The sequence below is a fragment of the Gracilinanus agilis genome, chromosome 4 (assembly GCF_016433145.1).
Source record: "Gracilinanus agilis isolate LMUSP501 chromosome 4, AgileGrace, whole genome shotgun sequence".
In the NCBI taxonomy this organism is placed as follows: Eukaryota; Metazoa; Chordata; class Mammalia; order Didelphimorphia; family Didelphidae; genus Gracilinanus; species Gracilinanus agilis.
The window spans coordinates 168,171,854-168,192,853 of NC_058133.1; the positions used below are offsets into that span (position 1 = coordinate 168,171,854).

The 21,000-nt window shown below is 45.3% G+C and overlaps 2 protein-coding genes across 3 annotated transcripts; one reads left to right on the plus strand and one right to left on the minus strand.

Annotated features, from left to right (window-relative positions):
- Positions 1–1,044: 1,044 nt before the first annotated feature.
- Positions 1,045–5,984, minus strand: CKS1B (CDC28 protein kinase regulatory subunit 1B). Its single transcript, XM_044675423.1, has 3 exons — positions 5,923–5,984; positions 3,083–3,210; positions 1,045–1,480 (listed from the first exon to the last, which is right to left on the minus strand). Exons 1-3 carry the CDS (start codon positions 5,979–5,981, stop codon positions 1,428–1,430), a joined length of 240 nt encoding a protein of 79 aa, XP_044531358.1. The 5' UTR covers positions 5,982–5,984; the 3' UTR covers positions 1,045–1,427.
- Positions 5,985–6,384: 400 nt separating this feature from the next.
- Positions 6,385–20,215, plus strand: SHC1 (SHC adaptor protein 1). Of its 2 annotated transcripts, XM_044672937.1 has the most exons (13): positions 6,385–6,507; positions 11,224–11,385; positions 11,897–11,967; positions 12,525–12,588; positions 12,772–12,891; positions 13,143–13,196; positions 13,368–13,419; positions 13,658–13,784; positions 15,390–15,588; positions 15,675–15,738; positions 15,834–15,959; positions 16,188–16,426; positions 18,671–20,215. In XM_044672937.1, exons 2-13 carry the CDS (start codon positions 11,227–11,229, stop codon positions 18,797–18,799), a joined length of 1,404 nt encoding a protein of 467 aa, XP_044528872.1. In that variant the 5' UTR covers positions 6,385–6,507; positions 11,224–11,226; the 3' UTR covers positions 18,800–20,215. The 2 variants fall into 2 exon arrangements, with proteins under 2 accessions (XP_044528872.1, XP_044528871.1); XM_044672936.1 differs by lacking the exon at positions 6,385–6,507 and having other exon boundaries at positions 10,897–11,385.
- Positions 20,216–21,000: the final 785 nt, after the last annotated feature.

A 21,000-nucleotide genomic window follows, 5' to 3' on the forward strand; every position in this document is an offset into this window, starting at 1 on the left:
GCAGAGGACAGAGGTTAAACAAAGCTTCTAGCCACAAGGCCCTTTACAATTAGAGAGGCAAGAGAGGACTCCTTGAGGAGAAAGGAAGTCAGCCTAACTTACCCAGGTGACAATTCAGAGGGAAGCTGTCTGAGGTCCCACCAGAGATCCTTCAACACCAAGTTCAAAGCGCCAACTGCTCCACAGGAAGTTACCATCATATTTAAAAGGTAGCATCTTTCGTCACTTCCTGCATCCACCTTCAATTTCAAGTGGACAAATGGCTTGCCTCAACAGCGTTTTGGACTGCCCAAAGGGCAGTCCCTTGTTGTTTTTTTTTATTTGTTACTTATTGTTGCATGTGGATAATTGATCTTCCCCACCCCACTTAATTCTAAGTGGGGTGGGGTGACATTATTTCTGAAGGCTAGAGTCTAACAATGAATGAGGATGAGCTAATTCCATTTACACAATTCAATGGGAAACTGAACAAGATAATCAATCTGGCTGCTTCCAGTACAAACAATATGGAGTTTTCATGTCCAAAAATATGTGGGAAAGCAGCATCTTGGAGGGGTCTCTAGCTTGGAAGACTGCCAACATTACTTCAAAAGGGACTTCAGTTTTTTCCTTTCATTTTACAAAAGAAGTTCTTGTCATAGGTAATACAGGGAACTGTTATGAATGGACTAAATTATGGAAGCAATGCTTTGGTTGGAGACATACAAATATAAAAAGTGACAGACTAAAGCATTTTATTGAGTCAGCTGCCCTAGGCCAATGAAGTTTTGAAATGAAAACTTTTTAGCAGATGTTAAAGAGCAATCAACTTAATCTATTTTTAAAATCAGTTCCCTGAAATGAGCCTCATTATCAGCAAAGCAGTGAAGTCAGATAATTAGGACGCTGTATCTCATGAATGATGTTCATCCTGATCACAGGCAGAAAAAACCCAAGAATAAATTACAAAAACTTCCTCTTTATTCAAGGATTTAAACAGAACAGATATTTCTTGAATAAAATAGAAAGTTTCCAACAATGAAAATATAAATCCATTCAGTCGCCTTGCACACAACCTGGCAGGGAAAAAAACTCCCCCCACAAATAGCAACAATTATACATGCCCCATAACTAAGCAGTGATGAATCTTCAGTCATTCTTGGCGCTTTGTCCATCTACTCAATGTGCTCAGCTTGATACAAAGCTTGCCGTGGCTTTTGGAGGCAAAGCTCAGCTGAAGTTATATCCATCAGAGCACCCAATAGGGTGGTGGTGGTAGTGTCAGCTTTGCTCAAGAAACAAGAAAGTCACCAGCACTTTCAAACAGTGTATTAAACATCCCTTAAATATCCCAAGTGAGAAACAAGAAGGCAACACTATTAGCAGAAAGATGTTAGCAGGTAAGGACAGCTATGTACAGCTTAGAGCAGAAGTGGTACTACGCGCTTTCATTTCTTAGGCTTCTTGGGCAGTGGCCGCCGGAACAGCAAGATGTGAGGCTCTGGAAGAGAGAGAGATATCTGGATAAGATGAGAAAAACCTGCCCCATTCTCATGAGCTGTTTTCTCCCTTAGGTCATCATTTATGTGCTAAGCACAATCTAATACAAGAATGCTAACATTAATACTCCCTGTTAGGTTTACCTAGACTAGATGTAAGAGTATCTTTTATTAGTTTTGTCCTTAAGCTGAATATTGGGTGTTTTACCAATAAAAATAATTTTCTTGGCTTTAGTTCACACATGGCCAAAAACAGAAATTGGGTCTTAATACGGCAGAAAAGCAGAGGAGGTAAGAAATATCTGACCTTAGTCTATAGCCTGTAATTTTATTGTTTCAAAAGAGTGTTCATATTGACAGGCTCCAATTGCTTTTCAGACCTCTTGAACTGGATGTCCAGTAGACATCTTAAACTCATTATGTTCAAAATGGAATTTACTCTTCCCCCCACCCCCTCCTACCTTCTCTATCAGAGAGCCATACCATCCCTCCCAGACTTTCAAGCTTGAAACCTAAGAGTTACCATCCTGGACTCTGTACCATCTCTCATTCCCCAGACCTAATCTGTTTACAAGGCCTGTCAATTTCATGTTTGGGATAACCCCTGAATGTGCCACCTTCTCTCCTGACACTGCCACCACTCTAGTATAGGCCCTCAATCACCTCAGGCCTGAATTATTGCACTAGTCCTGCTGATTGGTCAGCCTGTCATGATAAGCCTTTCCCTTCTCCAATACATTCTCCATTCAGCTGCCAAAGTGATTTTCCTAAAGCACAGGTCTGACCATGTGTCCCCCTCCCCCAGTTCAAGAAACTCTGATGGCTCCCTATTGCCTATAAGACCAAATACAAAATTCTTTGGCATTTGAAGCCCTCCTCACACCTTTCATGTTTTCTTATACCTTACATCCCCCTTCCATACTCTTCAATCCAGTGACATTTGCCTCCTGGCTGTTCCATGAGCAAAGCACTCCCATCTCTCGGCTCCAGTTATTTAATCTGGCTCCCCCTTCCCCCACCCCAATCTAGACTGCTCTGTCTCCAAATCTCTATCTTCTGCTTTCCTTCAAGTCCCAACTAAAATCCCAACTTCTACCAGAAGCCCTTTCCTAATTTCTAATATGCTTCCTCTGTTATTTTCTATTTATGCCATAGATAGCTTGTTTGTACAAACTGTTTGCTTATTGTCCACTCCATTAGATTATGAGCTTGTTGAGAACAGGGCCTGTCTTGTGTTTCTTTTTGTATTCCCAGAACTCAGCACAGTGCCTGGCACATATTAAGTGCTTATTGTCCAAAATGACAGGATATTATTTGAATTCTCTAAATAATTTTGCCCACTGTTTGTGGTCAGTTCAAGAATTCTCCATGTAGTACAGGTGTTGGATGGGATGGTGTGCATGTGAGACTCCTCTATTCTACCTAAATAGCTAAGACTGAGCCATAATGGGGGCACTGATGTTTAAGGCGATAAATTATTAACTATTACATCTCTCCTCCCCCTTCCCCTTCCCATTCCATCTTCTTAGCTTATTACATTGATATATGATCTTATTACTCTTCCAGTGCTATTCTACAGGGCTGCTTTCAGATTTTCCACTGACCTGGTTCATGGATCATGTAATGGACCCATCCCTGACTCTGCTGGACACCAAGGTTCCTCCACTCAGACTCAGACATCAAATGGGTCTTAGGGACCAGTTTGGCTATGTCCTTGGGCAACATGACGTGCCTGTAATAGAAATGTGGGGATGATTTGGATCAATGTATGGTACAATTAGGCAATCAACACTATGCATTATGCCCCTCACTCGGTATGAAAAGGTTTATAATGGCCCAAGAGGGAGATACAAAAAAATAATAATTCCTGCTCTCAGGGAGCTTACAATCTTTTTTTTTTTTTTTAAACCCTTACCTTCCATCTTAGAATCAACACTGGGTATTGGTTCCAAGGTAGAAGAGTAGTAAGGACTAGGCAATGGGGGTTAAGTGACTTGCCCAGGGTCACATAGCTAGGAAGGGTCTGAGACCAGATTTGAACCCAGGACCTCCAGTTTCTGGGTCTGGCTCTCAATTCACTGAGCCACCCGGCTGTCCCCAGGGAGCTTACAATCTAATGATGGTAATCTTCAGCCCGCATTGTTATAGAGGGGTAGCTAAGTGGATAGAGTACCAATCCTTGAGTGAGGAGGGCCTGGGTTCAAAACTGGGCTCAGATACTTCCTACTTATGTGACTCTAGGCAAGTCACTTAACCCCAGTTGTTTAGCCCTTACCATGATCTGGTCTGGAATCAATTCTAAGACAGAAGGTAAGAGCTTAAAAAAAAGACTTATGAAAACATTTTCAAAAATCGGTATTATCAAGCAATTGTAAACTAATATTTGTTTTATTGATGCTGATGAGAATAATGGTATGATTAGAACACTTCAGACTCCTGATGATAGATCTTAACCAATATCTAGAGAAGAGAGGATGTTGTACATAATTTTGAAAAACCAAGTGGGGGCAGCTGGGTAGCTCAGTGGAGTGAGAGTCAGGCCTAGAGACAGGAGGTCCTAGGTTCAAACCCGGCCTCAGCCACTTCCCAGCTGTGTGACCCTGGGCAAGTCACTTGACCCCCATTGCCCACCCTTACCAATCTTCCACCTATGAGACAATACACCGAAGTACAAGGGTTTAAAAAAAAACAAAAAAAAAAGTTACAGAATAGAAAATGAAATGGATTTTACTTTTTCAATTCTTTTTGGGCTATTTCTTTGCCAATATTCTGATCTGGGGGCCTAAGACACTCAGAGAGGCAGATAAGTCCTTTGATTATTTGGAACCTGAGTCCTACTGACCCAATTTGAGCTTCATTAATGTCAATGAATATTTGGTAAATGTCCCTTGTATACAAAGGTCCCTCTGTATACAAATAAATGTTTCTTGCCCAAGTCTCTGATGAGGAGTTTAAATTCTAAAAGGCCTTGAGTTAAAAGCCACTAAGCAGATTTTGGTTTAACAGAGGAGCACAGAATATTTTAAACCAACTACATAGCACCCACTACATAGCAATTTCAGATGGGCATCTTCCACAGGATCAAACAAATGGTTTCTTCCTACTCCATTTCAGTAACTGGTGGGCTTAGTAGTCTCAGTATTAGTTTATTTAAATGAATAGTCTTGGAGAGTCCAAAGAGGAACTGGGTCTTTTTACAGTTCTCTGCAGCATTTTGTTGACTGGGTCAGTCATTTAAGGTGTGAAGAACCCTATACTAAGACCTTGTGGGATATATAAGTGAAGATCCATGGTTTTTTCCCTGTACTTAAGTTGAAATCTAGTTGGAAAGAGTTGGAGATATCTTATGAACATTTATATTATTACAACAAGAATAAACTAAAAGGTGCCAATAGATGGCTAATAAGTTGCATGATTTAGAAAACACAGAATTCCAAGATTATCTTAAAGATTATCCAATTGGGTCTCACATTAAAAGATTCCTTCTTTAATGGCTATTATGGTAATTCTGGCCCTACTCCAACAATTCTAGTGGCAGAGTATTTCGCTATCATAGAATACAACGATTTACATTTGTCTGCACTTAAAAAAATCCTTACTTTCTGTCTTAGAATTGCTATGGAGTATTGGTTTCAAAGTAGAAGAGTGGTAAGGGCTAGGCAATTAGGGTTAAGTGACTTGCCCAGGTTCACACAGCTAGGAAGAGTCTAGGGCTAGATTTGAATCCAGGTCCTCCTGACTCCAGGCTTGACACTCTATCCACAGAGCTGGCACATGCCTGAATTTCTAATAATTACTCCTTCCATAATCAGAGTCACCAATAGATCCCAGTTCCGTTTCTGGAGCCACCCAGAGTAAATCCTTTTTCTAAAGGGTCCTTCAAATATATGAGGACATTTATAATACCCTTTCTCTCCTCAATCTACTTACTAAAGTAAACATTTAGCGCCTCGCCATCCTTCCGACTCATTGAACCCTTCGTTCTAGGGGCAACGGGGGGCTCTCGTTTACTCCTTTTTTCCTTGGGGCTAATGGATATTACTGGCAGGCCTGTCGCACTCTCGGTTCTATAGCCAGTTGGCATACCTTCAGCATTAGGGCCGACATGAATGGGATCAACTGCTTTTAAAGGAGTTGGGGTCGAGGATGGTAGGAAACTCGTGAGGGTAAAGCTAACAAGCCTTCCATTTGGTGGCCTTCCTAGTCTGCTTTATAGAGCCACGCGTTCCACGCATGCGTTCTAACTACTATGCCCCCTACAAACCTCTCCTGCGCATGCGTCTAACTTCCCTTTAGCAGCAAGCCCACTCCCCCTGTTGGCTCTCGCGCATGCTCCCAACTCTATTTTCCCCCCTCAATCCCTATGGCCAAGTCGGTCCTCGCGCCCTCACCCGCCGATGCCTACGGTATCTAACATGGCTACCCCCTTCGCGCCCGCACTGACCGGTACTCGAATTCCTCATCGTCGTATTTGTCCGAATAGTAAATTTGTTTATGCGACATGTCCGCTCCTCCTGGGGGTCCCCCAGCCCCGCGCCGCCAACCGCCCAACTACAGCCACCCGCGCGCACCACAACTCTACGGGGCCTTGCTTTCAAACCTGCCGCTCCTTCGACCGATTGGCTCATTCGGCTGGAGACGGGAAAAATGTTCTACCTTCGAGATTCTTATTGGCTTTTTTATATGTCACTCTATCTCACCTCGGGTTCTTATTGGTCCATAGGACAGACTGTATGTCTCGTTTACGCTCATGGGAGGAGACATGAGCTCTTATTGGGTATCATTCCGCGAGGGCCCTACCCTCGCACTACTACAGGAGAGGAGGGGCAAGAAATGGAGGAAGGAGGAGACACGTAATGCGTGTGGGGGGTCAAAGGTTAGTCAGGCCGGAAGTGAGTGCAATAAAGTTTCTCCTGGGAGGCTGGGCCTGGGGTGCAGAAAGTTGGAGCGTCTACTTGAAGAAGCTGCGGCCGCCAGACCCAGAGTGAGACCGGCCCGCGGTGCGGAGTGGAGACCCCATGCGGCCCTGGTGAGTACGGAATTTTTATCATCTTTATCTTATATTCTCCCCCCCCAATCTCCTGGAATCCCACTTCCGGCCAACCATTCACAAGTCCCGCCTTCTAAGACCCCATCCCCGGAAGTCCAGCCCCCCAGATCTGGGGATCCCCGAACCCCCTAAAGTTGCTAGCTTCGTAAATGTTTTTCTCTCCGAGAACCCCCTTCCCGCCCCATTTTATGTATAGCTCTGCCATCCACATCCCCCCACTCCCAGGACTTGCTTCCTCTTTAATCCTAACATTCCCAGGAAGCCCCGCCCCCGAGGGGGTCCCCAATAATTTTTTGTGGCCAGGTCTTCTGGTGGCCATGGCCCCTGGGCACCCCCCCACACACACACACCTTCAAGTGCCTTCGACTAGAATTCTGGGGAACTTTCCCCCTCATCAGGCCACTACCCCTCTTGTACACCTCACCATCCTCTCCCCTCTCCCTGGCTCCTTCATTTAGTCCAATGAGCAATTATTAAGCGCCTACTATGTACCTGACAGAGTGTGGATACATAACTAAAAACCTAACAGTTCCAGGCTTCAGGGAACTTGCCTTCTAATGGAGTGGGGACCACATGCAGATAGAAAATTAAATACGAGTTATGCACAAAGTAGTTTTTTGTGAAAGTAATTTCCCAATAGCAACTGAGAGAAATTGGACTAGCCTTCCGGGAGATAGTGGCACTTTGGTGAAGTTTTTTAAAGGAAGCTAGACTTTTTATGAGTCAGAGATGGGGAGAAAGTGCATTACAAGAATGGGAGACAGTCTATGTAAAGATACAGAGATAGAAGATGGCATGCTGTGTATCAGAACAAGTATATTAATTTGATTTTGAGATAGAATGTGTGTGAAATAGAGAAATATGTATTTAGTCTTAAAATTTAGGCTGGAATGGGCAGCTAGATGGCTCAGCAGATAAGAGAGCCAAGTCTAGAATCAGGAGGACCTGGGTTCAAATTTGGCCTTAGTTACTTGCTAGCTGTGTACCTGAGCAAGCCACTTAACCCTAGTTCCCTAACTTTGGAACCCATACTAATATTGATTCTAAGATAGAAGGTAAAGTTTTAAAGAAAATTGGCTGGAAAATATTTTGGATGACCCTTTCCTTTTCTCTGAAACCATATCTTCTAATAGATACTTAAAAGGTGCCCCTTATAAATCTGGATGGACCTTGTAACCTGAAAGGTTCCCTACTTCAACCCCAGAAATCCATGCAGCCTCCTTTTCCCCCTCACACATACAGTGCCTCTTTCAGCCCAGCTTTTCTCCCCAGTTCTTATTGGCTATGTTCCTGACCTTCCCCCTACCATATGACCATAATAATTTAAATAACTAAGTTATATAGCACTACCCCTTCTGAAGTTTTATGAGATGGGTAGTCCAGGTTTTCTCATCTGCATTTTACACCTGAGGAAACTGAAACTCTTTGAGGTTAAGTGACATGATCATATTGCTAACAGGTATTAGAGGCAGGAATCATCTCAAATTTCCCAACTCTCAAATCAAGGGATCTTTCTCCTGCCCCATGATTCCCAATTCTGACTCAGATCTGGGGGATTGAAAGCTGGCTGTACTTTCCCTCCCCCTTAGGTCTTAATTTTATTCTTGGGTGTGGGTTGACTGTAAGTGGGTTGGGCTGGAGGTAGGGGAGAAGGGATGGGAAATCCCTCAGAAGTTCCCAGCTCTACTCCCTAAGTTTCCCTTCCCAGGATCGGCTCCACCCCAGAAACAACTGCATGTCGTACCTGTACCTCAGGAGCTGGGCTGGGCCATGGATTTCCTGGTGTGTGGAATGGGATTATGAAATGGGTAACTTCTCCCCACATACCCTGAAAGAGTAGAGTATTTTGCCATTGTGTGGGGGGTGGGGGGTGGGGGGTTGGGAGGTGCTTTTTGCTCTCTGACCTTAGTGGCTTTATCCTAACCTTTGCTCCCAGTTTCTTCTCTGAGTATTCCCCCTTTTTTCTCTCCCTGCCTAGTCTTCAGTCCAGGAAACATTCCTGAGGCTTTTGCCATTTCCGGCTGCTTCCTACCACATTACTCTCCTCCCTTTCCTCCTCCCCCTGGCAGAGAAGGCAGATGTTCCCCACCCCCACCCCAAATCTCTGAAAGTCATTTAGTTTTTAGCTCTTTGGAATTGAATTTCTTCCATATTCTTTTCCAAATATTCCTTTACACTCACTGTTTTCTTACCTAGGAAGCTATGAGAATGTGAATGTCTTATAGGCGGTGCAAGAGTCTTGGGCACAGAGTATGTGGGATATGGGGGTATCCTCTAGATCTTCCTTTTTCTGTGACCCAGGGAGTGAGGAGATGGGAATAATAAATTTCTTCTCTTAGTGTCTTAGGAGTGATGGGTTAAAACAAGCACTTCTCTCCATTCTCCCTTCCCCATTTGGAGGATCATAGATTCTAAGCTGGAGGATATCTTAGAGGCCATCTAGGCTAACTCTTTTTCCCATCACTCATAGATGAGAGGTCTAAGACATGGAGAGATTGCCTATAAAGTCTCAAAAAGTAAAAATAGAATTTGAACCCTGTTCTTTTGACTTCAAATCCACCACTCCTTCCACTGCTTCTTTGTATTGCATTTGACTAGGAGATGAAAGGAAGCTTTTTTTCTCTCCCTAGGCTCAGGCTGCACCTAAGAGGGCTCAGTTTTGAATTTAGTCCCACTAGTCTTTTTAGCTGCCTGGTTTTGTAGGAATTTCTGCCCTCTCCTCCATTTGGTTTGTCAGGAAGTCAGGAACTTGTAGGTGGAGGAAATGGGTTTGGACTGTTTCCTGTATCCAAACTCAAACATGACTCCCCAAAGTCCCCTTTTCTGCATAGTTAGAATATGGAGGGCCCCTTTTCTGAATGGGAAATTTCAGAATGCCATCCCAGAAGGGAGATTTAGGAATACCTGCGATAGAAGTAGCAATTAGATTCCCACTTGTTAGGCATCCCCCATGGATGGCCTCCTTTGCTTTTAAATTTGCTCTTACTACCAGGACCTCGTGGCTATGGAAATCTGGAAGCTTCCTAGCTTTGGGATTAGAACATAGCTCTCTGGGATTAGGATAATTAGGATATAGGATCCTGTGTCCAGTCATAGATTTTTCTTTCCTCATGGAATGAGTAAAGTGTCCATATACAAAGACAGATGAACCCTAGGATAGTGGAAATTTCCCCTGGAGAATTTTTGGCTAATGATGTCCTCATCTTCTGATTTTGGATTTCAGCTTCTTGGTCTGGTGATCAGGAAGAGTGGGTAGTAGAGCCTTGCCCACTTTCCAGATGGTGCTCTCTTGGTTTAACTAGCACCTTGGGAGGAAACTGGTAGCTGGGCTCTCCTGGCCATTCACTGTGTAGTACAGATGGGGTCAGAACTGCCTTGGATTGGCTTAGTTTATGTTAAGTTGAGATGCTAAAAAGGTGAATGAGACTCATCTCACAAGATCCCCAGAGTCCCTAATGTCTCCCTTAGAGGTTTTGTTGGGCTGGCTCTACTGATGCACTGGTTTGGCCTTGCTCCCTCACCCTTGCAATCTTTCTTGGCTCTCTGCTTGCCTTGTCCCTCTGCTGTCTTTCTTCCCTGCCCTGTTCCTCCCACCCCCCAGAGAAGAGAGATTCCCTCTCTACTATATCACCAGCTGTTGTGGCAGATTTAGCTAATGGCCTTGAGGCTCTCTGGAGATCTTCTTCTCCCCAGGGCAAACAGTGGTAAGGGTCTTGAGGACAAGGTTGCCAGAATTTCTAACTGGGGTGGGAAGGGGAAATAAGTTAAAGACTTGCCCCCCCCTCCCCCCGTTTTCCCTATCTTCTTCTGTTTCCTTTTCCACTATGCCCCGGCTTCCTGCCTTCCCCTCCCCCTTCCTAGTGTCAGACATTAGACTTTCAGATCTATTCTATCTTCTCATCCTTTCCCTTTTCCCCATTCCGGGTTATGCCCAGTTGGGAGAGGGGGGGGTGGGTATGTGGAAATGGGAGGGGCACCGAGATTCCCTCCCTTAGGATTTGAGACCTTGGGTGGGGTAGAATTGGGGGGCTCTGCCCCTTCTGTGTGCCTGTGAGTCAGCACTGTCTTCCTGATTGGCCTCTGTTTACCAACCCTCCTCCCCTGGGGAGGAGCCAAACTGTTCCTGGACCAGATCTCTCTTCTTCAGCCAGAGAAGAGGCTACATGCTAGGCGGGGTTGGAGCTAGGGGTTGTCTGGGTCTGAGCTGGGGGAGTGGTGGTCTCCTTGGCTTTCCCTGCAAGGGCTCTGTGACTACCTGCCTGTATATATCCGATCAGTTTAAGGGTCTGGGAATGCCCCCAGCCCGGCCCCCTTACCCTGGCTGGGGGGAGGGCCGGGCTGGACAGCAGCTCCCCTATTGCCCCAGCCATGGATCTCCTGCCCCCTAAGCCCAAGTACAACCCTCTTCGGAATGAATCTATATCATCATTGGAAGAGGGGACTCTGGGATCCTTATCTCCTGGAGAACTCTCCTCTCCATCTGCCTCTTCCCTGGGACCCATCTTGCCCTCGATGCTGGGGGATGAGAGTCCTACAACCCTTTGCTCTTTTTTTCCTCGGATGAGCAATTTGAAGCTAGCCAACCCAACTGGGGGGCGGCTAGGGCCCTCTGAAGAGTCAGGACAGGGACCTGAGGATAGGGAGAGAAATGTAGGGGGCGCTGGGCTAGACTCAGGCCCTTCACCTCTTCTCCAGGACATGAACAAACTGAGCGGCGGGCGGAGGACTCGGGTGGAAGGGGGCCAGCTGGGGGGTGAGGAGTGGACTCGGCACGGGAGCTTTGTCAACAAGCCAACTCGGGGTTGGTTGCATCCCAACGACAAGGTCATGGGACCTGGGGTTTCCTACCTTGTTCGGGTGAGTGAGTATATCCTTCACCTTAAATATTCCTCTCCTTCCCCTCCTTAGTCCTCGTCTGCCTGACTCTTTTAAATTCCTTGTTTTGCTAGATTTTATGTTTTTCTTTCTTTACTAAATTCCCTTTTCAGGTCTATTGGTCCTTCGTATATTACTTCCTACCTACTTTGTTTCTTGTCCCAGATCCCTACTCCTTCCTGGTTCCTTTTTTTGCCCCCAAATTCTTCTGTAAACACCCCTGTTTCCTGTTCTCCATATCATTCTGGTCTTTTCCTCCAAGTACCTAAAGATTGTCTTTCCCCATTACTTTACATAGATGGTTTCTCTAACCTCTTCTTCTGTCCCTCCACACTAAGAACCAAGGGTTTTTTATATTTGGACACCAAGCAGGGTCAGTGGGGAAAATCATGAGGGATCTTTTGTGTGTATGTGTGATGAGTGTGATGCTGATAATATTTGGCAGAGGTCAAATGCTTTACTTTTCCCTCCCTCCCCCCCCCTTCCCACTCAGTACATGGGTTGTGTGGAAGTGCTCCAGTCAATGAGGGCCTTGGATTTCAATACTCGAACACAGGTCACCAGGTGAGTAGAGTCTGTTTGGGGGTGAAGGTGGTTGGTATTGCTGGGGTCCCTACCAATTAGTGAACTGCTGGGGACTTGTGGTCATGATAGCAGGATGAGAGCATTGTTAATGAGTGATGGGTCACTTGGGGGAGCCCATTGAATAATACTAAGATCTAGGTCTCTCTCTACCTACCTAACCTTGGAATAGAGAAGGGGTAGCCCTTGAATCAAACAGCATTTGTTAGCGCTTACAGTATGCCAGGAACTATGCTAGGCCATAGGAATACAAAGACATTGAAGGGTGGGGGCATGGATTCAGGGAAAATTAGTATTTGGTGACTAGAAGGGTTGAGGTTAAGGGGAAGTGACTGGGTCCAGCACTGAGCCCAGAGGCCCTAATCCAATCAGCCAGCCGGCAGCTCCTTAGTATCATCAAATATTAAAGGCCCTTAATTCAATCAGCTACTACAAAGAGCTCAGAGTGCCCCTGGAGCCTGTCCCTGGCTTCCCCTCCCTTAGACCTATGTTGGGGCCCCGGGAAATCTTTGTTTCTGAGTAAGTCTTTGTCTCCTCAGAGAAGCCATCAGTCTGGTGTGTGAGGCTGTGCCAGGAGCCAAGGGGGCTTCACGGAGGAGAAAGGTACTGGGAGCATTATTGTGGAGAGTGGGAGATGGAAAGAGAGAGGTAGAAGCCAGGAGAGATGTGAAGGGCCAGGGGAGGAGGGAAGGGAAGGTTAAATGGGTTTTGGCTGTAGAAAATGAGACTTCCTCAGTGGTAGGTCTGTGATTCTTAACCCCAAATTTTCTGTGCATCCTTTCTTAGCCCTGTAGTCGCCCGCTCAGCTCCATACTGGGGAGGAGTAATTTAAAGTTTGCTGGCATGCCCATAACCCTAACTGTTTCTACCAGTAGCCTCAACCTCATGGCTGCAGACTGTAAACAGGTTGGTTGGGTCTGAGGGGATTGGGGAGAGGGAAACAGTCTAGCCAATGAAGAGGAATCAGAAATCCAGGGAATGGAGCTGAGGGAAGAATTGGGTTTCTGGGTGGAGGCAATTAGGGGGCCCTAGGTGGAAGGGACCAAGGGATGGCACAGGAAGAAATAATGGAGCTAGTAGGGAAGGCAATACTGAGGGGTGAAGGATGAGGACCAGAGAGGAACTGCTAATATTGTCTCACCACCCTGAATTCTCAGATCATTGCCAATCACCATATGCAATCAATCTCATTCGCATCTGGTGGGGATCCGGTGAGTTGTGGTATAAAGGGATGGTGGCTGGGGAGAAGTTGAATGGCTCTGGATTGGGGTGGTACAAAGTTGGGTGGAGGTGGGTTGGGCAGTGAAAAGGCTTTCAGGGGCTAGTGGGGAGATGAAGACAAGCTGGCTGATATTGTCCCGACTGGGAACCTGATCTCTTAGGACACTGCCGAATATGTTGCCTATGTTGCCAAAGATCCTGTCAATCAGAGAGGTAAGAGGGAGTCTGATGGGGTGGGTGAGGGAGACACTAATCCATCAATAAGGATGAAGAGTGGGTCAGAGTTCCCCTCCCTTTTGCCAGTTCTGCGGTCACTGAACAGAGGGAATTTGGAGCTTCCCTTGCCCAATGGGTGGCTATTTCCAAGGAGCCTGGGATGGCTGGGCTGGTGCCTGAACATCCCCAGCCCCAAACTTGTTGCTTATAAGGATAATACCTGCTATGCCCATAGCCTGCCACATCCTGGAGTGTCCAGAAGGACTAGCACAGGATGTCATCAGCACCATTGGCCAGGCCTTTGAGCTGCGCTTCAAACAATACCTCAGGAACCCACCCAAGCTTGTCACTCCCCATGACAGGTAGGATGAAGACTAGGGATGTGGGCATTGGGGTGGGAATATTCTCCAGAGAAAAGAATGCTTAGGGATACAGTAAAGACCCAAATTACCCTATCAGTCCAGCAAGCATTGTTGCAGCTCTTACTGTGTGCAAGGCATGATGCTATTGAGTATGGGGATACAAAGAAAAAAAAAAAGATCAACAGTCATTGTCTTGTGCTCCCCTCTCCCAGCTTATGTTCTACTTGGGAGAATACAGCATTTCAACAAATTGATATAATAAAACAATTAAATTTGACAAAGAGAGCTCTCTGACATCTAGGTGGGGGCCAAAGAGAAGCCAGTGAGGCCATTCAGGAAGTGACACAGGTGTTGGGCATTGCTGAAAGACAGATTTTCTTAGCAGGGGAGGTGAAGAAGGACATTCCAGGCATGCATCGGCCCTCTGTGGCCTTATGTCATTGACAGATTCTTTCTTGAGCTAAAAGAACCTTAAAGAACAGAGGAGGTGGCCCTGTGTGGCCTCATGTCCTTACTGCCTGTCCTGCTTCTGTCTTCCCTATGTTTCCAGTGGCCTTTTGAGAATTCTTTCCTGGGGTCTAATTTCTAGCCTTGCACCCACTACTACAATTGGTCCTTTCATCCTGTTCTTTCTTTGGAAAGATGGGCCACTTTGGAATCTAGCATGCCCTCTTTCAAGATAGGCCTCCTCTTCACAGATCCGGGCCCCTAATGCTTTGTCTGGCAAAAGCTAATGGCTGTCATTTTACTAGTATATAGTTCTTTAAGGTTTGCAAAGCCCTTTACATCAATATCTCATTTGATCTTTACAGCAACCCTGGAAGGCTGGTATTCTTTTTTTAACCCCTTACCTTCCATCTTAGAATTAATACTGGGTATTGGTTCCAAGGCAGAAGAGTGGTAAGGGCTAGGCAATGGGGGTCAAGTGACTTGCCCAGGGTCACACAGCTGGGAAGTGTCTGAGGCCAGATTTGAATCTAGGACCTTCCAACTCTGGGCCTGGCTCTCAATTCACTGAGCCACCCAGCTGCCCCCAGAGGCAGGTACTCTTATAATCCCCCCCTCCCCCCATTTATAGATGAGGAAACTGAAGCAAACAGAAGTTACGTGACTTTTTCAGGGTCACACAGCTAGTAATTATCTCCAAGGCTGGGTTTGAACTGAAATCTTCCTGAATCTAGGTCTAGTACTCTTATCTGCAATATCACCCAGTTTCCTCTAGATGAGAATCAACAGGGTATAGTGGATAGAGTGCTGGACTTGGATTCAGGAAGAACTTAAGTTCAGATCTTGCTTCTGAACCCAACTAGAGGAGTGACTGAGGACAAGTAACTTCTCTCTTGTGCCCTGTAAATGAGGAGATTGTATTTGATGGCCTATAAGCCCCCTTAGAATAAGCTAGGTTCCTTATTCTTGCTGCTTTTCCTCTTTGACCTTCTGGCTTCTCAAATACTAGAAATCTGACTTCCCATATAGGAGCTAGAAAACAAGAGCCTACTCTTTGGGTGACAGATGTGTAATCTCCACTTTAGGATAGCTGCCCTCTGCAGGCCAGGCTGGACTAGGACCAGAGAATGAATGAACTTTCCTTTTCCCTTCTCTCAGGATGGCTGGTTTTGATGGCTCAGCTTGGGATGAGGAGGAGGAAGATCCACCTGACCATCAATACTACAATGACTTCCCAGGGAAGGAGCCCCCCCTTGGTGGGGTAGTAGACATGAGACTTCGGGATGGACCTGCCCCAGGGAGTCCTTGGCCACCCACACCCAGCAACCAGACCACCAACCACCTAGGAGCCACCTTGGTATGTTGCCCAAGATGAGCTAGGAGAAAGGTAAGGCTATTAGTGACTCTAGTTCTCATGTTGTATTTACCCCTCCCCTCCCCCAGCCCGTTGGACAGCTAGCTGGTGGGGACCCTGATATTCGAAAACAGTTGCCAACTCCTGGACCAGGTATGAAGGAAGGTTGGAGAATTGGGGTTGGAGATGGAGTTTAAGGGCATTACCAACTCTAGGATATTGACTGACACTCTTTATTTCCTTGGTAGGTAGAGAACTATTTGATGATCCCTCCTATGTCAATGTCCAGAACCTGGAAAAAGTCCGGCAAGGAGCTGGTGGTCCTTCGAACCCTACTACCAATGGTAGTGCCCCACGTGACCTCTTTGACATGAGTAAGTATTATTCTTTTCCCCCCTAGCTTTTATTTTCTCTTTCTATTTCCCCTGCTGGTTTGGTTTTTTTTCCCTTCCAGTTTCTCTTCTTTCTGTTCCCATATTTTCCTTCTTTCTTGATTTCCTCTTGCTTCAAATGATCTGTTATCAACCACATGATAGTAGGCTGTTGGGGTAGACCTAGGGAAAATAACCCATCTTTATCTTGACCTCCTTTTACTTCCTCAGAGCCATTTGAAGATGCGCTTCGGGTCCCCCCACCTTCCCCTACACCACCAATGGCTGAGCAGCTCCGGGCAGAGCCCTGGTTTCATGGCAAGTTGAATAGGAGGGAGGCAGAAGGGCAGCTGAGGCTCAATGGGGACTTCCTTGTTCGGGAGAGTACGACCACTCCAGGCCAGTATGTCCTTACTGGCCTACAGAGTGGCCAGCCCAAACATTTGCTGCTTGTCGACCCTGAAGGTGTGGTAAGTTTGTGGATGTGCGTGGGTGGGCTCTGGCCTTTTCTCACCATCTTGAGACATCGCTCTTCTTTGCACTTGTTTTTACTGCCATCTCCCTACCCCTTCACCCCCCTCCTTGCCTAACTCCTATTTCTTCCCATTACTGGTTTCTGTCCAAATGAGCTACATCTTTGAGGGAGTATTTCCTTACTCAACCCCACTAAGGTTCTTAGGTCTGATGATAGGCATGTCTGTTCTCTCTAGCTTCCATCCACTTTATTTTTATTTTACTTTATTATAAAGATATTTTTTTTTACCAATTACATGTAATAACAAATTTTCACAAAAGTTTTCTGAAGTTATATGATCCAAATTGTCTCCCTTTCTCTTACCCTTCCCCCTCCCAGAGCTGACAAGCAATTCAATCTAGGTTACACACAAATGTATTATCATGCAAAACATATTTCCACATTGATCATATTTGTAAAGAGAATGATCGTATAAAACCAAAACCCAAAACAAAAACCCAGCTAAACTGAAGTGAAAAATTGCATGCTTTGATCTGCATTCGGACCCCAATAGTTCTTTCTTTGGAGGTGGAGAGCATTCTTTGTCCTAAGTCCCTCAGAATTGTCCTGGATCATTGTATTGCTGAGAACAGCTAAGTGTATTGCAGTTGATCAGTTCACAATATTGCTGTTACTGTTCAATCCACTTTATTTTTTTGTTGTTGTTTTTTGTTTGTTTGTTTTTAACCCTTAACTTCTGTGTATTGGCTCTTAGGTGGAGGAGTGGTAAGGGTGGGCAATGGGGGTCAAGTGACTTGCCCAGGGTCACACAGCTGGGAAGTGTTTGAGGCCGGATTTGAGGCTAGGACCTCCTGTCTCTAGGCCTGACTCTCAATCCACTGAGCTACCCAGCTGCCCCTCAATCCACTTTAAAATCAAAGAATATTCAAATGTTAGGAAGAGACTATATTTTATTTTGTTTTTAGGTCCTTATTCTTTTTACTTCCTTAACCCTTTTTTTTCCCCAAAAATTGAGAAAACAAGAAAACAACTTCTGTTACAAACATGTTTAGTCAAGTAAAACAAATTGCCACATTGGCCTCAGTTTCCTTTTTGGTAAAATCAGCATAACAGTCTTTACTTCCCAGAATTGTAGTGAGAATCAAATGAGATAACATATGTAAAATGTTTTACAAATCTTAAAATTGTTCTACTAATGCTAGCTATTATTAGTACTTTTTCTTATTACAGATAAAGGAATAGGGCTGAGAAGGTGTTAGAAGCAAACTAAAGGTCACACAGCTAGAGCCTCCTGACTCCCAAATTCAGTATCTTCTTCCCCATAATGTTCTACCATCCTATGCACTTTTTTGCCAAGAATCTACCTTGCATGATTCCATAAGATCCTTAGAGGTACACATACACTTTTAGCCCATTTCCTCTATAATTGTTAATCATTTTCCTCCCATAATGCTTACTTATTCTCTACTCTCCCCTTCCCTTCTGTGACTCCCTCTAGAACATTGTGTGTGACTTTCCTAGGGGAGTAAGTCAGTATATCCCTCCCCTTTGCAAATATGTGCCTTCCTTTATCTTTACCCAAACTAGACCATTCATTATTAATTGATTTAATAGTTAATGCTTGTAGTCCTTTGTCCTCTGGGTATGTTTTTTTGCTCTACCCTTCTCCTTTCTTAAAATCATCTCTTATCTTTTTTCTTCTCCAAATAATCAGGATCCCTCAATGATAGCTGCTGGCTTGATACCCAGATCTTGTTCAGTCTGATACATTTTCTTCATTCTTTTTATCCTTTCCTACTTACTTTCCAGCTGCCTCTTTTCTCTCTTAACATTCTCCCTTTTCTCTTAGATGCCTTAGAGTCTTCAGTTATTGGGAGGTGAATGCTTTTCCATTTGATTCATCTATCCCTTTTTTTCTTTTTTTTTGTTAAAACTCTTACCTTCCAACTTAGAATCAATACTGTGTATTGGTTCCAAGGCAGAAAAGCAGTAAGGGGTTAAGTGCAATGGGGGTTAAGTGACTTGCCCAGGGTCAATAGCTAGGAAGTGTCTGAGGCCACATTTGAACCTAGGACCTCCTGTTTCTAAGCCTGGATCTCAGTCTACTGAGCTACCCAGCTGCCCCCTCAGTTATCCTTCTAATCCTTCTAACTAGTTTCTACTGCCTCCTGTCTCCCCCCCCCCCAAAAACAAACCCCAACCTCTTCGAATCTGAATTTCTTTTATCATCTACCACTAGGTTCGGACAAAGGATCATCGATTCGAGAGCGTCAGTCATCTCATCAGCTACCACATGGACAATCACCTCCCTATCATCTCTGCAGGCAGCGAGCTATGTCTTCAGCAGCCTGTGGAAAGGAAGCTGTAACTGACCTGATTCTGTCTCCAACCTTGCTCCAGCTTCCAGGACACTCCCTTTCACTTTTCTGGTCTCAAATCCAACAGTTTTCTGGGGGAAAATGCTATGGTTGAAGTACTCTGTGTGGTATCTGTGAGTGGCCTGGATCCTAGCATTCAGGACCCTGAGGAGGGATTAATCCTTCTCCCCTACCAGAGTATTAGATTAGCCCCTAGATGGGTCTGGGGAAGACCCCCTAATGGGAGAAAGGAATCTTAGGGAAAATTCCAGTGGAATAGGATTTTTCTTCAAAGGGATATCATTCTGTCCCTCCTCCAGTGTTTAAACCTCGTGCCTTTGACCATGCGCCAGGTCAGAATAAGTTTTATGCAAAGTTTTCCTATGGGCTAGAAATGATGATACACTCTATCTGCCCCCAGGATTCCGTCCCTCAGCCCTCCCTTAGCTTGGTTCCCCCATAATGGGCTTGGGAGACCAGAGGCAGATGTGGTTGCTTGCCCTTCCTCAAAGAGGATGCTCAGTCCTTAAGAGTATCTCCCAGAACCCCTGTTCCTGGCCAGGGGAAGGTGAATGTCACATCTCAACTCCTCCCCTCTGCCACAAACAAAGAGTGCCTCCTGGCCAGGGGGCCCCCTTCTCTAGGGGTCTGTATATACATTTCGTAAACATCCACCCCACCCCACTTCCAGCGTTTGCATGCACATCATCCTACTCTACAGCCAAAGTGTAGCCCCTTGTAGCCTCTCCAACTCTTTTGGGTTGGACAGTGAATCCAGTGTTTGGTTTGTCTATACAGTCAACTCTCAATTTTCTGCATTAATTTGAGGGGGTGATGATTATCTATAGCAGTGGATAATCCTCTATAGTTTTTTATTTAGTTGGGAATGTTTTAGTTTTGGGCAGCAGAATTATTTCCTAATTTTGTCTTGCTTGAGCATAAAAGTTATCTTTATACATATAGCACCTTTTAAAATTTTTTTCAAAGACCTTAATCTATTATATCGTTTTACCATCATGACAAGCCTATGAAATAAATAGCATAGGCATTATTATCTCCATTTTACAGGTGAAAAAAATTGATGCAGAGAGAAACTTAGGTGACTGTTAAGGGCCACATAGCTAGCAAAAGGCCAGGACTAAAAGCCAGACTTCCTCCTAGCCTAGAAAAAAGGCTGGAATTTAACTTTGCTGCAGATAAGCCTCAGAAGGAATCATTCAAATCTATGTATTGAGTACCTACTGCTAGGCATAGTGAGGAATACAGAAAAGGTAGAAGGAGTTGTAGATAATGGAGAGTTGACTGTATCTTTTATCTCCTTCTCTTCCATTTCTCTCTCCTACCCTTATTTTGTTTGAATCTATTCACGGGTCTCACTTATATACCAAAGGGAAATGTCATTAAAGATCATTATTTCTTTTATCAAATGTCTCCTTTTCAATCCAGTACCCCTTCTTCAGTTCCTTTGGGGTCGGCTTGGGGTTGGAGGAAATCACAGTAAGCTTCTGCTAGAAGTGAAGGGAATATGTATGTAATTTGGGCATAGGTGGTGGCATGGTATGAGGGGTAATAGATGGGTAATAGATGTGGGAGAGGGGTGTGTGTCTGTGTCTGATGTTTGACTATATTGTGATATATCAGTAGTTGTAGTCTAGGAAAGGACAAGTATGTGCCTGGGTGTATAGTATCACTGTGAGAGGGGTGTATGTGGTAGTGGCACAGTTGTAGGTGCTTCTGGAGGGAGTATCACTAGGAGGGGTGAATGGGTGTGATGCTGACAGCTGTACACATGTCTGGGTGAAGTATCACTGTAGGAGGGGTGGGTGTGAGTGTGGTGGTGACACGGCCGTGTGCCTAGGTACGGTGACATGTGAGAAGGGATGCTTAGCTGGGTATGATGGTGGGGGAAATGTAGTCTAGTATGATATTAACAAGCCGTGGTTTCCGCTCCCAGACCTTGTGGATGGCTGGTTGAAGATGGGGGTGGGGCGGACGCCAGCGCAGGGCACCGAGTCGGCTTAGTCTGACCCCTCCAGGATGGTACAGTCTACTCAAGAACGGGTGCGCTGTGGTATGCTCCGACCTGGCTGGATCTTCCCTCCAGAGTCGTAGTCTCCCGGGGCTCTGTGCTGATGGTAGAGTCCTTGTTTCCGCTTGCTTGTCCCTTTTTCCCCTCCCTACAGAGTTGGAGTGGTGGAGCCCCGGCTGAGTT